This window comes from Aspergillus mulundensis (genome assembly GCF_003369625.1).
Source record: "Aspergillus mulundensis strain DSM 5745 chromosome Unknown scaffold_2, whole genome shotgun sequence".
NCBI classification, from domain to species: Eukaryota; Fungi; Ascomycota; class Eurotiomycetes; order Eurotiales; family Aspergillaceae; genus Aspergillus; species Aspergillus mulundensis.
This window is the reverse complement of record NW_020797890.1, coordinates 815054-830565: the sequence shown is the minus strand read 5'-3', so window position 1 is coordinate 830565 and position 15512 is coordinate 815054. Positions and strand designations below refer to the sequence as shown.

At 52.0% G+C, this 15512-nt stretch overlaps 5 protein-coding genes across 5 annotated transcripts; 3 read left to right on the top strand and 2 right to left on the bottom strand.

Annotated features, from left to right (window-relative positions):
- Positions 1-2350: 2350 nt before the first annotated feature.
- Positions 2351-6501, bottom strand: DSM5745_02953 (CLH domain-containing protein; the record flags this gene model as incomplete). The annotated part of the gene is made up of 5 exons (XM_026744969.1): positions 2351-2646; positions 2713-4964; positions 5014-5969; positions 6019-6045; positions 6097-6501. The coding sequence occupies 5 exons, from the start codon at positions 6499-6501 to the stop codon at positions 2351-2353; spliced, it is 3936 nt and encodes a 1311-aa protein (XP_026605835.1).
- Positions 6502-6739: 238 nt separating this feature from the next.
- On the top strand, positions 6740-8096 carry DSM5745_02952 (RMD1 family protein; the record flags this gene model as incomplete). The annotated part of the gene is made up of 2 exons (XM_026744968.1): positions 6740-7075; positions 7128-8096. The coding sequence occupies 2 exons, from the start codon at positions 6740-6742 to the stop codon at positions 8094-8096; spliced, it is 1305 nt and encodes a 434-aa protein (XP_026605834.1).
- A 409-nt stretch (positions 8097-8505) lies between these two features.
- DSM5745_02951 (T2 family ribonuclease) lies at positions 8506-10049 on the top strand (the record flags this gene model as incomplete). The annotated part of the gene is made up of 6 exons (XM_026744967.1): positions 8506-8789; positions 8853-9147; positions 9198-9390; positions 9443-9688; positions 9742-9839; positions 9909-10049. The coding sequence occupies 6 exons, from the start codon at positions 8506-8508 to the stop codon at positions 10047-10049; spliced, it is 1257 nt and encodes a 418-aa protein (XP_026605833.1).
- Positions 10050-11098: 1049 nt separating this feature from the next.
- On the bottom strand, positions 11099-13384 carry ace2 (putative C2H2 transcription factor (Swi5); the record flags this gene model as incomplete). The annotated part of the gene is made up of 2 exons (XM_026744966.1): positions 11099-12711; positions 12766-13384. 2 exons carry the CDS (start codon positions 13382-13384, stop codon positions 11099-11101), a joined length of 2232 nt encoding a protein of 743 aa, XP_026605832.1.
- A 1391-nt stretch (positions 13385-14775) lies between these two features.
- DSM5745_02949 (ubiquitin-ribosomal 40S subunit protein eS31 fusion protein) lies at positions 14776-15353 on the top strand (the record flags this gene model as incomplete). The annotated part of the gene is made up of 3 exons (XM_026744965.1): positions 14776-14869; positions 14931-15211; positions 15264-15353. 3 exons carry the CDS (start codon positions 14776-14778, stop codon positions 15351-15353), a joined length of 465 nt encoding a protein of 154 aa, XP_026605831.1.
- Positions 15354-15512: the final 159 nt, after the last annotated feature.

The window sequence follows — 15512 nt, the reverse complement described above, 5'->3', positions numbered from 1 at the left end:
CCGAGAGCCCGGAGCCCGAGCGACTACACGAGAACAGTAGATGGTACCATTGGACCGATCCCCGGGGCGGCGGAAACCCCATCCTATACCTTACTCCGTAGAGGGCTCAAGGAACCTATATCCTCTGCGAGCCTCAGCCGCAGCGGCCATTTCTCTGAATTTAGAATTATGGGTACTCCCCGGATGAGCTGCTCCGCTTGCAACGTTTAAGCGCGGCAATTCGGACGTTTTTGCGCATGTGGAAGAAGAGATTTAACATTTAATATGGGCCATGGTCCCCAAAGTCGCCATTTCGGGGGTGCTGAGTCTGACTCGCGCTCTGAACCGTGGATGCGCAATCCGATCCTGCCCATCCCATACTGTGGCTTTACTATTGTCGTACTGCTCTTCGCCTTTCAGAATTCCCATCATTATCAATCCCTTCCACCCATGGTGCACTCTGATCTCATTAATTGCCTCGAGAAACGCCCTCCTTCCCGTTGTGGTTGCAGTGAGCCAATGTTTCGGCGATCTTATACTCATTTCCCGTGTCTTGCAGCCACAGACCGGCTGCTATCCACGAATTGGATTACATCCGTGATTCGCACCGCCACGAGATCCCTTCTTTGGAAGCTGGGTAGCGACGAGCGACGAACTTATTAGACGGTGATGTGGCTGTCTCAAACCATGTAGTGACGTCCCTGACAACCTGTCAACCTCGGTGTGGAGACCTCGCATTCTATTATTGTTTCTTCCATACGGAGTACTCCGGAGGGGCCCTTCAGACTCCCCAGAAAGACAGCCAGACTACGATGGTGTGGTGGGCTCGAGATGCTGTAGTGGCCGCGGTACGCCACCTTTGCCACACCCGTCTAGTCCACCCCCTCCCCCTCCTTCTCGGGGCCTTCTCACTCTCACCGTGTGGCACAAGGTGCACGGTAGCTATCATTCGATCGCGGCACATCCGGCACAGAGCCTTATCCTCGCTGGCCCGAGTCATACGAACGTCCATCCCTTGTGCAACGCGCCTTCTCAACTTCTCGTGCTATGCGCGGAAAATGCGAGGCTGTGGTCAGATGAAGTGGCAGCCTGCATACGGTATATCGCGACCCTACAACACGCACATACCCCCCTTCACGATGATAGAAGGTCATCGCGTCCAATCGTAGTAGATGCAGTCTCGACTCATCGGATCGAGGATCGAACGAGCGTCTGCGATCGCCGAATGCCACGTACGTACATCTTTTGTCATGGTCCACGGTACCCCGGATTGGATAGTCGGCGTAGCTATCGAGCGATATCCCAGAATGGTGATACACGGTCCACGGTCCACGGCCACCGACAGACAGACCCTTTGAAGCGAACAGAAGATTTAATGAGGGGCCGAGGGTTCAATTTCCTAATGCACATCACAGCAGTGACAGAAACCATCTGCCCCGAGCATCGAATCTAACTGGCGCAGAAATCTCCGTTCTCCGTAGGTACTTTTACACTTGCTCCAGTGCAGCCACTAGTGGCAGTGCGAGTGCGAGCCTCGATTGGAAGGGCTGACTTTTCCTAACGACTCTGGAGTCCGAGCACCTGAGTGACGAGTCCTGACTCCTGAGCTGAGAGTCTGACAGTGCACAGGCAGCACAGTTCGCCCCTAATAGGGTACAAGGAAGTTATGACTGATGACTGATCGGCGCTTATCATGCCGCTTCTGTTCGGGCGTCTAATATATCCGATACTCTGTTTATACCAGTACTGGGCTGCAGGTTTGTTCATCGATGTATTTAACGCGCTGAATACCGATCGTAGTATTGCTGTATGCTCGATGGTGATATCAGCTGCTAATCTTCGATTCTTTGCGAGAATTAGTGTGGACTGGCCCAGGAACCATTAAGCATGCTTTTCCGTAACCTTTGGCTCTGGAGTCAATAATGTTCTGGGGATCAACCTTACATACAAACTCAAATTGGTCCAACCGCAGCCTCTTATATTGGTTATCCAAAGCCACGCAACGTAAGGAGCTTATGTCACCGGTATTCAGAGATGGAATTGAACTTGTTGATCTGCGGCACCTCGGGCTTTGCTGGCGGAGGCATTGTTGAGGTGAACAACTGTAACCCTGCGTTATGGGTGCTGGCGTGATTTGAGGGGATGCAAGAGCTCTCTCTATAGAATAGTACCTCAAATGAGGATTTGATTGGTTATAATAATGTCATGGGTATCTTGATATTATACATCTGCCCCAAAGTATTGCGTTAGATCATTGAGCGCTGCTCACCCTATGTACAGTTCTTCCAGTCCATCATCTATAGACGCGATCATATGTAAGCCGTAGGTCTAAATGTGCGAATGCGTATATGGCAACGGGAGAATGCTCACGTCAAAAGACCAAAGACTCTGACTCTCCAAGGGCCTTTAAATCCTTGGCCAAAGCACATATCCGGCATCCGTCCCCGATTCGATCCCGCAAAAGCCGGGCTGTTGTAACCTTAGGACCAACAGTTCGGGACGTGGTAGACGGCTCCTCGAGGATAGGAGTATGTGGAGGGAATGCGCGAGGCGTCTGAGCGCCTGACTCAAGCCCGGTTGTACTTGTTGGGGACGACGGTTCGGATTGATGGACGTGAGACAAGTGGAAGGCATGGCCGCAAGCGAAAGCGACCAGTATTTCTTTCTCTATAAATGCGGCGTTAGCTATAATATTCCGAAGACAAGGAAAGAAACCGTGTGTAGTTGGCTTACCGTTCGCATGAAAAGGACGATGGCAGCCCGCGCATCTTCCAGCTTGCGGCATGGATGGATTCGGTGACGGCGTTGCCATTTTTTCGGAATCGGTTGCACTCTTCGCCTCGCCGGGCTTTGCCTGCCCGGACTTGGGAGACTCCTCAATGATGTTGAACTTGATTCCCCGGCGTTGACCGCTCCGTAGAGTATTCATCCCGATCGCTACTTCACTCTGCAAGACCTTGGCCGCTCCTTGACTGATGCTTGCCTGGAGGTCGTGCTCCCTTAGCAGGCCAGTGAGACCCTCTCTGAGGCCCTCGATTTCCAGTCCACTGGGTATACGCCGGACAAGTTTGATAGGGTCAATAGATGTCCCGGCTTCGACAAGCAGACCGTGGATGAAACGCGGCTTATCCATAGAGTAGTCGACGAGGTCCTCCCAGAGATCTGGATCATTCTGGGACTTTGCAAACGCAATAGCCTGCGACACGTCTTTCAGGTCGGAGAGAATCAGGTTCAAAGCCCGCTTTGTTTGTCCCATTTTGGACAACAAGTAGATGAGCTCTGGGGTGAAGTGGTATTGTTCGCAGATAGTCACAGCTAGGTCAAATGAATACGACGTGCTGGTCTGAAGAAACTCCATGAGCAGAGGCCGGTCATACTGAGCAAATAGGTCTGCGGCCGTGTCCGCGAACTGATCCACGAGGTTCTTGCCTTCATCAGCTGCTAGTTTAGTTGCTGCATCCTGGCGGTGACGCCCTCGACGGGGTTTCTCAGCTTCATGGGACAGCGATTCCCCACGCCAAAGGGATCGTAGGTAGAAGAAGATGAATAGGGGTTTGTCAACAGCCTGCAGCTGCTTAACGATAGTTTCAGGAGGAACAATGCCAGTGTGCGCCTCGCCCGCAAGCAGCTTGATAGGTTCAGCTGTGATCTCCGCAAGTTCTGAGATCGATGCCGATTTCATCTGCTCCTTTGACACGCGAATTTTGATGAATGCGGGTATATCGTCGGCAAGTGAACCGAGGAGATGATGGTCCTTGACCAACGCAATCGCTGTATCCGCGTCCTGTATCCGGATGTAGCAATGCAACGCATCGGTATAGTGGCCGCCAGCAAGGTATAATTTGGCTAGACATCTAATTAGTATACGCCCATCTTCCATCTCCGGGGTCAGCTCCTTGGATTCCAGTTGTCCCTCAATTGAAGCCGTCAGACTGTCGATTTCAAACAGGTCAAAAGGCCAAGAATCGAGAAGCTCGCTGAATCGTTGCCGGTCTTGAGTAAGATAATGCTCGAGGATGGATCCGTAGACTTGTGAGGACATAGGTGGACGTAGAGCGACAGGGATAATGGACGAGATCTCATCGAATTTGTCTTTCTTGATGAACGTCCAGGCCCAATGTTCCCACCTAGGTGTGGCACTCAATGTTTGCACGCAAACTTCAGCAGCCTCCTGCCATCGATCATCCCTAATAAGCTGTCCTATCCACAGCTCACCAATGCGGCGCTTCTCCTGCACAGCAGCAGTGACAGCCTCACGGTCCGTTGCCGTGGTGGTAGACCTATCATCACCAAATAGGTCAAGGAGGCTAGTCTGAGACCTTCCGGGTATGATCGAGACATTATCACCACCTTCGCTAGACCCTGCTGCCTCAGGATGTTCGTCTAGAAGTTTCCAGGCTTCAGCATATTTCTCGTGCTCAGTAAGCCACGCGAGGCGGTCCACAAAATCTCTCTTCAGAGCTGCCACGCAGTCAAACGGGCTGTGTACAAATATTTTGGGCCCTGAGCTTTCGGCGACCTCCTGCACTTCTGTAGGTAAAGGTTCTTCTGGGCCCAGCCGCCGTGAGGCAAACGTACTTGGCGCTCTGCTAGAGATTTTGTCCCCACTACTCGCTCTACTGTGGATGCTTGCGGCTGAACTGAATAAGCGCGCGGGATACATAGTAGCATCCCAGAGGCCAGTGCCAAGGGCCCCCAACGCTCCGCGCTGAGAGATCGGTACGTTCGTTTTCCAGGGCGGCAAAACGCAAAGATGGTAGTCTGAAGCTGTCAGGTTCTCGTAACGGCTGATCGACAAAGTATCAGCACTGAGTTCTTCTTTGCTTTCGATGTCAATGATACGAAGCTCAGGCTCTTGTCCGCGTGGACGACGACGGGTGCCCTGCTCGTCTGCCGGTTCCTTCTCTGCTTCTAAATAGGCTAGGACGGCCAAGTGACTGGGCGAATAGAGTGAGATTCCGGATATAATGCAATCCGTCCGTAGTCTAGAACCAAATTAGTGTTTACTAGGAGCCAGGAGTGCACTCAACTCACATGGTAGCGACCTCCACAGAACCAATCCTTAGATCTCTGTTGGTCTTGTTAGGCCGATCGGGGTAGACGTTGATTACCCAAACAGTGCCTCCCCAACCGACTACCAGTTTCTCCAGTCTTTCTTTGACTATTGTTGACCGCGTCGGCGTCGAAGCCTCGTCCTCTACCTTATCGCCTGGCAGATGCTCGCTCTCCAACAAGGAATCATCAACCCATTCAGCACGAGCTTTCCAAACACTAGCCATCTCCTCCCATCCTTGACGGTTGGGGCGGTCCGTGTGACTGACCCGTTTCCATGCAAGCTCCGCATGCGCCGAGTCAAAATGCAGGTTTGATCGCATGATTTTGATGCCTTCTTCATTGACCCAAGCAACGTATTTTCCGGACAGTGACCATTTCACTGTGCTGATAGCGCCTTCGCCGCTGTGTAAGACGGTGTCCTTGCCGGTGTTGCCCCCGAGCCCCAGAGTTCCTAGCCAACTTGAGGCGGTGGCAGCGGCGCCGCCCATGGTTGTAGAGTTTGTGCTCACGCCAACCTTGCCACCTGTCGTGAGAATCAGTTCGCCGGCACGGCCGCCGGATATAAATGTCCGATCGCTTTTATACTCTGGCGACAGCGCAACGGCCTGGACCGGTCGACCGAAATTTCGCAGTAGAACATCCTTTGTGTCCAGTAATGATGCGACGCATACGTTGCCATCTATCGACGAAGTGGCTATGTAGATAGAGTTGGACGGAGTCGCGGGAAGAGGAGTCGGTCTGGATTGGCCCCGAACGCTTCCAGAACTGGAGGATGGTTTTGCGGCTGCGCCCTGGTGTTCAGCAAGTCGAGTAGCCAGCTCATCCTTGAAAGTCGGCAACGGTGGAGGAAAAGGTGAGATTGATATGGAAGTGACAGTGGCCGAATGTGCATGGTAGACGCGAAGAGAGCGAAACAGAGGGACGGAGAAGACATGCTTTATGAGGTCAGTTATCGAATCACCGGAAGATTTCCTGGCTACCTACAATATTCCCGTTATGTGTTCCAAGTACCTAATAAGATAATCAGACTTATACGAAATGATTGTAGCCATGGAACAATACCATCTTATCCCCGACAGCAAGGAAACTACTTGTTGCGTCCCCATTCCGATAGGCACCTCCCAGCTGCTTGGTCAAGTATGAATACTTCAGATGCGGCTCCTCCTCCTCCTCCTCCTCCTCCTCCTCCTCCTCCTCATCGTCGTCCTCTCCTTCTTCATATTCTGAGCCTGTGTCTGTCACAGTCTCTCCCTCCTCCCGGTCGGCACCCTCGCCCTGATCTTCGCCATCGTCATCCTCGGTTTCGGGGTGAAGTTGCCGGTGCGGGCGTCTGTGATGTGTCAATGGTCTCGCAGGGGAGCCCGGCCCCGGATTGACTCGAGATACCGATGCCTCAGTCGCGCCCGGCGCGTCCATGGCCGAGGGTGTTTCGGTACGTGCGACTTCAGTCGCAGTCGGAGAGCTCATGACATCGCCGAAGGAGCTGTACCTGGGGTAGGCCCACGCTAACCACTTTAAATTCTGACTAAGCGAAGCTCATCACGCCGCTTTTGCTTCATAGGCTTTGCATGATTGCATCGCGTTATTTTTCTCCTCGCAATCCTGGCTTGGTCCACGATAGGCCATGCTCTGCAGGGATATTCGCAACCTGCTATGATATGTACCGACACAATTTCTCATCAATCCACCCTCGGTTGGTATAACCATGTTCGCACGACCTTATGTCTCGTCGATCTATAATCGACCTGCAGCGATTCGGCTCCTAAGACAGCCACAGAGCCACTATCTCCATGCGTCGTCACCATTGGGTCTCCCGCGGCGGAAGGACTTCTTCTCCTCGAATGCATTTCTGGCTCAAAAGCACCCCGCGGGAGCCGATGCTGCCGAAGCATCGCAAGAGTCTCAAAAACAGCGCAGAAGAGGCGCAAGATCACCCGCTGCACCAACATCCCTACGACGGGTAGCGGTGGAAGCGCAGAGATCGAAGGACAGTTTCAAGTCCAGAGCACAGTTGAGGGAGGCCGGACTGTTGCAGACAAAGGTTCGGTTCCTGCTGAGTTTTCGCTAGCACTGCCTGACATTTTCGTTTCAAGACAATCACTGCGTACGCTGTAGCCGAACAGTTCAACATTCGCAAAGCGAGAGAGATCCTTCAGGAAAAAGGATACGAGCCCGATCCTCTCGGAACCGGTCTATACCCTCAGGTCGTCCACGTTCAAGTTCCGTTAGACTCTATACGCCGAGTGAGCAACCCCAGCGCGGAGGGACTTTCTCCGGATGAGGTTGGCGACATATTCGTTTTCCCCTCGGGCACGGTTGTAGCATGGGCACTTCCTGAAGGGTTTACGTCGTTCTTGGCGACCAGGACGTTACTCCCCGCGGCAGAGGGAGCGCATGTTGATAACCTGGAAACCGAGGATCTGGAGTATGTCGAAGATGCGCAGCGCGAGAACAGCAGCATCCACGGCGACACCATCATTTTGGGAACCAAGCCTAGTGATGCGGCGCTTGCGCCACAGTCTGCAAGTCATCAGTCTGTGGATACCGTCCTGACCAAGGTTGCCTTTTCTTCTGGTCTGGCGCGCAGCACCAAACTGGCAGTGCTGGAAACGCTGCTGTCCAGCTATTTTGAGTCTACGCGGACGATCCCCACCCTTATGTCTCAGGGATCTCGCCTCCCCTATACTCGAGACTTCATTCTCCGAAAGACGGGACAACTACTGAGCGTTCGCGCCCAGTTGAACCTGTACTCGGAGCTAACCGACTCACTTCCTGATATTTTCTGGGACAGCCGACATGAGCTTGGCCTGGAAGGGTACTACGAGCAGGTTGGTAGAGCTTTGGACGTCGGAATCCGCATCAAGCTGCTCAATGAGAAGATGGACTATGCGCAAGAGATTGCCAGCGTCCTCCGGGAAAGGTTGAGCGAGACACACGGCCTCCGACTGGAATGGATTATCATACTTCTCATCGCTGTTGAGGTTGGATTCGAGGTCTTGAGGTTGTGGAAAGAGCGAGCGCAAGAGCAAGCTTCTGCAACTGAAGAGGCTCAGAAGGCGTGAACTGAGACCGCCTCCCCGCTTACATGTATATGTTGGATCAGACCCACGCATGTATATTTACTAGATTATACCCCTCTCATATTTGAATACAGCATTTGGAAGATCATCTGTCAATATGGACCTCATACCTCATGCTAGGCCCGATAAGGCGCTTATCAGCTGAATCACTGCGCCATGTGACAGTGCTGAGTCATGGGCTCTCACGTGTGTTGCGAGGTACCTACAACTACGCCTTCAAACGCAGCCATTCCTCGCTTCTCTCACATCGAGGCCTTCTACCGTGATATCCTCTTGTCCTTCGCTGGATCTTGTTCTCTCAACTTTCACTGGGATCTTTACTGAGTTATATCAAGCTGCCCTGGCGGCAAATCATATCCCAATAACTACGTAGTACGCGCGGAGTTCAACAATGAGCTCAACATCAGGCCTCTTCGAGGCCATACCAGGACCGCAGCAAATTCTCAAGGCTGTAGCTGGCTCACTAAGTCTTTCCCCGTTGTCGGTCCCAGAAACTGCCTCCTCAGGAAGCACATATGACCAATGTGGCAAGTTCGAAGTGAGCTGTCAGACCAGCTATCATGGTCAAGATACCTGCTGTTTCAATTACCCGGGTGGACAGATGCTGCAGACCCAATTCTGGGACGCCGATCCAGCAGTTGGACCTGAGGATTCTTGGACGATTCATGGGCTTTGGTGAGCCCCTTCGAGGGCAACATGCCAGCAAACATGTTCTCAGTGCTAACTATATATACGTAGGCCGGATCATTGCAATGGTGGATTCGACCAGTTCTGTGATTCTCACAGGAGATATAGCAACATTTCCTTGATCCTTGTCGATGCAGGCCGAAGCGACCTGCTGGATGAGATGAGTACCTACTGGAAAGACTACAAAGGCGATGACCCGAACCTCTGGGAGCATGAGTGGAACAAGCACGGCACTTGCGTCAGCACACTAGAGACGCATTGCTACTCTGACTACTACCCGCAGCAAGAGGTTGTGGACTACTTTGACAAGACCGTAGAGTTGTTCCACGATCTCCCTACCTACAAGGTTTGATTTCTCTCCACGGACCAGAGTCTTATTATACTGAGATATTGTAGACACTCGCCGATGTCGGCATCGTCCCCTCATATACTCAGACATACACCCGGCGTGAAATCGAGGATACACTATCCAAGGCACACGGTGCAACAGTCACGGTGCGCTGCAGATCCCATCAACTCCAAGAAGTTTGGTACTTCTTCAACGTCGAGGGTCCCCTCCAGACAGGGAAATTTGTCCCATCGGACCCTGGTCCGTTCCTATTCGCCAACATCCTCCATTTCATCTAGCTGATAAAATACAGATGGCCAAACATCCAATTGCCCAAGCAGCGGCATCGTCTACAGACCGAAAACGCTCAACAACAACCCCGACCACGGCCACGAGCCTACCAAGACCAGACATCCCCCTGGGCCGACTGGTGCCCCCTTCATCGGACGAGGAAACCTAATGGTTTCCACGGCGGGTCATCAGCGCGGCTGTATTATCGGCCGCGGAACATGGTATCAGTCCGGCACCTGTGCTGATTTCAGGGTAAAGAAGGCGTCTGGTTCGTTCTTCCCGTACAATTAGAAGACACTGTACTAACACAATTTTATTCAGGTGATGCGTTTACACTCTCCTCCCGCAAAGGGCCCTGTGCCTTCCAGGATGATACCCTCACCTGCGGCTCGCACATTTTGAATCCGGTGGAGTTCAGCGTAAGCCTCCTTTCTTTCCTTCTCATAATGATATCATTGACGGTTTATTTACTTATCATTGATATACAGACCGAAGACGGCAAGCTCTCCTACAACGGAAACACGACCTTCTACGCGGATAAAGCGCCAAAGGGCAAAGTGCAGAGCGATATTTTTGTCTCGCAGGAGGACCATTCCATCCAGCTGTCTGTAGCTTGGAGGGGAGCGTAGAGTAGATCGAGTATTTGAAATAGATCAGATAATAGAGTATATATGTAACTGCTTAGCCTTTTTCTTGACGCATTATCAGGAAGTGTATCTCTATCAAAACGAAGTCATAGATCATCCCGCGCCATCGTAGAAACGGCGCGCCGTCTAACTAGGCAGGTACGTGCCCGTTATTTAGGGAAGGAGCGACCAAGCACCGACGCGCGGATTGCTCTTGTCTTTGCCAATCTCATGTACTGTACTACAGATACGGGAATCCGATGGATGACGCCAGTTGTGGCCGGGTTGGGAGAAAGGCAAAATGGTCGTTCAGATCATTCATTGAGTAGATAGCTAGTAAAATACAGGCCAACAAGTAAGGTAAAAAGTTCAGCGATTTCAGCATCAAGACCGCATAATCAAGCAATCGACCACCAAAGATCGGATTGAGAACAAAAAAAGAAACGCCAGATATCGGAGGCTTCCATCCGACGCCTCGATTCCTTGTTAAGGTGAACGTGGAAGATAAATCTTGGAACATAGCAAAAACGTGAATCTCATAAACAGGGTTGTCTGTCAGTTTATGACAGAGAGAAAATTCGTTGGACATTCAAGCATAAAAAGCACAAAGGGAAAGAAGGGACGGCCTGTAATACAGAAATGGAATGGGAATAGAAGACGCCGGTCTATATAGCAGTCGCAGTCGCAGTTCGCGCAGAAGCAGATGTCACAGAAAAGGTGGTGGTCGTACATATGCCATGGAGTCGGCGATGCAAGGCAAGGCAGAAACGAACGAAGAGAAAGAGGAAAATGCCCCGAAAGAAAGAAGTCGTTTTGGAATCATTTGCGTCGAAAGAGATTCGTCGTTGGAAAGAGCAGTCGCTAGATTTGTACATGGTCTCATATCGTGAGGTTGAAGGTCAGGTCAGGTCATTTGCCATCAGCATGGGTTCCAGTCGTTGATAGCCTTGAGTCGTGAAGAGGTGAAGGAGGGTCGCACATTAGCCATTAAATATCCTGAGGTACATTGCGTCGTCAAGTCTCCGTAAAGTAAGTTCAGTCGGTAGCCTGCCTTAGTCAAGAAAGAACTCCCTTGACATGACATCCGATGGTTGTTCGTCGACTTGAAACTGGAAGGAGAAGAAGTCGTCGCCCATGGAGGGCCCGGTGGAGAAGTTCTTCCCCTGGAGCATATCCAAGCCGCTATCGAAGGCAGAGGTATTGACGTAGTCAGGGAATGCAGCCATGTCAGGATCACCCAGGCCGAAATCTTGTTTGCCAAAGGCAGAAGAAGGTTCACTGTTGATGAAGATATCGAGATCGGATGGTTGGGAGCCATCGCTTAGGGTAGGCGCAGTGTGTGGAGACGATAGTGCATGGGTGTTTGAACTTGAGACGGAAGAGAAGGAGCATGTGCCGGCGTGTGAGAGAAGCGGAAGCCCGGACTCCTCGAGGATGTTTTCCAATGGTCGCTTGGACGGCGATAAGGGCAGCATTTCGTCTTCGGAGCTTGGTGTGAGAGATCGTGGGCTTACAGGCTTGCTTGCAGCACCGTAGTTGGGTGAGTCAGGGGGAGTGAAGGTAAACACATCTGGCGGCAAGTAGTTCTGGTTGTCAAATGTAACCATCTCGTCCGCTGAGCTAGAGCCATGGATGCTCATGTTTTCGAAAGTCTCCGAGGGCGGCGTATGGCGGGACGTGTCCGATCCAGAAGTGTCAAACGATGATTTTTCGGCGATCCTCTGTCGGGTTTTGGTTGCCTTGTCTCGTCTCTCATCCATCTCTGGGCGATGCTTCTTAGGACGACCGCGCTTTGTTGTCTTGCGCACAATTCCCTTGTAGCCACCGATGCACATACCCCTCTGGCGGTGTCGAGTTAGGGCATCGTGCCTGGCAAAAACATTGCCACATAAACATTCGTACGGCTTGTCTCCGGTATGGATCTTGGCGTGGCGCTTCAGATCATGCCCGCGAACAAAGCACTTATCGCAATGATCGCACTTGTACTGACGGTCGCCTAGGTGAGTTTGCACATGCGACTTGATGTTTTCCTTGCGACCAAAGCGACGCTCGCAGCCAGGGTGGAGACAAACCCACTTTCCGTCTTGAGGGTCTGGACCGTGAATGAACGATGCAATCTCATCTATGCTGACACCGGTTTCTTTGATTGAAGCATGCACACGGGCGTCGAGGTTGAGATTGTCAATTGAGGCGACACGAGGAGAAAGCTTCGCTTTTACTAACGAAGCCGCGGTTGGTGTGCTGGGCTGCTTCTTTAGGCTGAGACGGCTAGGTGTGGCAGGGCAAATGGGGATCTTGGCTTTCTTTTGCTCGTCAGAGCTCGGGATCGCGGCAACCTCTGGGGAGTTGGACGATGTGGAATATTGGCTATGGCTGCCGGTGGTGAGGACATCGAAACTGGAACCCTGCTGGTAGTCAAACGCATCAAAACCATCAACGGCAAATGAATCAGTGTTGGGGGGGGAGGGCATTTCAATCTTTGATTGTGAGAAGTTCGTTCCAGCCACTCCTTGGAGTGACTTGGCGCGTTGCATATATGCCGACTGGGCGCTGGCGTCGGCCGCATTCTGGTCTTTTGATGAGACGATCTGCGAGTCTGCGCAGTACTGAGCGAAATCGACTTCTTTGTTGAACGGCGTCGTTGCTGGGGAGATGGGGAAGTATTCTGTTCTATTCGTCAGCCATGGTACAAAGTTGCGTCAACTCGTATGTCGCTTACGTGTCGTTGTCTTTCTAGGAGTGTGCGGGCGATATGAGCTGCTTGGGTTCGAATGGACAGAGTGTCGTCTCATATCGACAGTCGTTTGTTGAAGCGAGGATGTGGCAGACCAGGAGCCACTGTCGAGCAGCTGGCCATCGAGTGCGTTGTTGCAGCCAAGTTTAGCATTGTGAAGTTGTTGCTGCTGCTGTTGAATGAGGTTGAGGTGGTAATTGATGGTGATGGGTCGAGGATCCCGAGCCTGATCATCGGCCTTGACAAAATTCGTGTTCAAATAAGGTAGACCTTGCGGCGTATAAATGGGATGACTTAAAGCCTGCAAGTCGTCTTGACCGAAGACCTGGCAGTCGGGCATTAAAGGGACGAGAGGTGAGTTGGGCGCAAAGTGCGGTGCTGTTTGGTTAGTAATTGACGCATCTTGCGCGAGCTGTGATCGTTGAGCTTGAGCTTGCACAGCTCGCTGGTCCAGACTTTGGCCGCGGCGATGAGCATGGTATCTGTGCAATGCCTGTTGGGGAAGACTCGGAGGTTTGGCGGCGTCGAGCGCGGAGGGGGTCGAGATCTGCCGCCGATGTTGACGATGGCGCCCGTGAAGGGTACGTTGTGGATTGGAATGCATGGTTGGCAACTGGCAAGATACTCGTCGCGCGGATCGAGGAACCGGCAGGTGACAGATCACTTTATTGCAATGCAGGACTATACATCTCAATCAGCATATGCAGGTCGCATATACAAGGCAGGCGATATACCAACCTCACGCGGTGCTGCTAGCCGTCGGGCTGGAGCCACGCAGATGGGGCACGAAAAGACCGCCTGTACCAGTGTCAGTGAGTGAACTCCCGAAGCAAGAACGCAAACTAAAAGCCGAAGCTAAAGAAGAAGAGCGAAAATGAAGCGCAAGAAAGCAAAGTCAATCCGCTTTAGCTCAAAGCAGATATGCGTGTGGGTATGGGTAGTAGCTTTTTGCTCAGTTCTCGATCAACTGATTAAGACAGCGACTGCGCGATCTTGAGCAGAATTGAGCGTCCCAGGCCCAGAATCTTTTCTGAGGAGAGAACCTGGAATGAAGAGGCAAGCCCCAAGGTAGATAAGGTAGGTATTTAGAAGTGGGAACCGAGGAAAGGCGGATGGAGCTGTGAAGCTATCCACGGTTCAGATCAACAATGGGGATGTTGGCCCAGCAACGCGCGGCTCGAGGGCTGGCCCGGTGGAGCGATATCATCACTGGCGCCCTGGCTAGGACATGGAGTCATCGTCTTTAGGCTGCGATCCGAGTCGCTAGCCTGTTATCGACCTGTAAGGAGATTCCTGCCCTTGAAGGTCGAGACTTTTGCATACTCTGCGCTGCCATAGACATAGACACCCGGCCTTCCGGTCTCTGCAGGGTGAGACATTGTCATTTAATCCCTTTTATCGCAATAACTGGGAGATAGTCAAGATAATAATCACTTCATTGATCAATTATTCAAGGTCAAGGGATTGGCATCAATGCCAACATCCTGTTGGGTAGCAAGTTAGCAACGAGCAAAACATGGAAACTCTTGAAGCTCTCCCGCTATGGAGATCGCCTTGATGCCTCAAAGTTCAGGCTCAATGACATCAGTGAGATTGCCCTTGACGCAGATCACGTGGAAACTTATGACTAATCAGTCTCAAGGTCCTTGAACTAAGCCCATTACAGAATCTGCTTTCACGTGACCACACAACCGACTTAAACGAGCCCACTCTTCCGCCTCTACAAGATCTTTTCGCAAGTTCGCAGTAAGGTTGAGGAAGACAAGTTCTGTCGAGGTGAGCATCTCCCAGATACCCCCAGTGGCTAGAGGAATACCTGCTCCATTCAAACTTCTTTATTCTCAGCGTCTTTCCCACAAAGCTGCAAGATGTATGAAGCGCACATTGCGGCCAAAAAGACGCTGAGGCAAAATGAAGCCCGGATGAAGAGCAGCAGCAGCCGCCTCACCACCACCACCACGAACAAACACTAACAATCCAATCCAGGCCTTCAACATGCAGATCTTCGTCAAGACCCTCACGGGTAAGACTATCACCCTCGAGGTGGAGTCTTCCGACACCATCGACAACGTCAAGTCCAAGATCCAGGGTGCGTTTTTACCACATCCCCCTAGTCGCCCACAAACACCAACTAACAACGAATGCCACAGACAAGGAGGGTATCCCCCCTGACCAGCAGCGTCTGATCTTCGCCGGCAAGCAGCTCGAGGACGGCCGCACCCTCTCGGACTACAACATCCAGAAGGAGAGCACCCTCCACCTCGTCCTGCGTCTGCGTGGTGGTGGTAAGAAGCGCAAGAAGAAGGTCTACACCACCCCCAAGAAGATCAAGCACAAGCGCAAGAAGACCAAGCTCGCTGTGCTCAAGTACTACAAGGTCGATGGCGATGGCAAGATCGAGCGTCTCCGCCGTGAATGCCCCTCCCCTGAGGTATGTTTGATCCCGGACTTGTAATGTCTGTGACAGTACTAACTCCCTCTAGTGCGGTGCCGGTATCTTCATGGCTGCCATGCAGAACCGCCAGTACTGCGGCAAGTGCCACCTCACCTACGTCTTCGACGAGTCCAAGTAAATGGACTAGCCGGGTCTCGCCTTTCCTTATGTCGGTCTATGTCGGTTGAGGGATGGTGATGCTAGGGTAGGACGTGTGCGTTTAGATCGTTCTACAGTGGTATTTGAATCAGGAACCTTGAGCAAATATTGCAATATAAATGAAAAAAAATTCATCAAG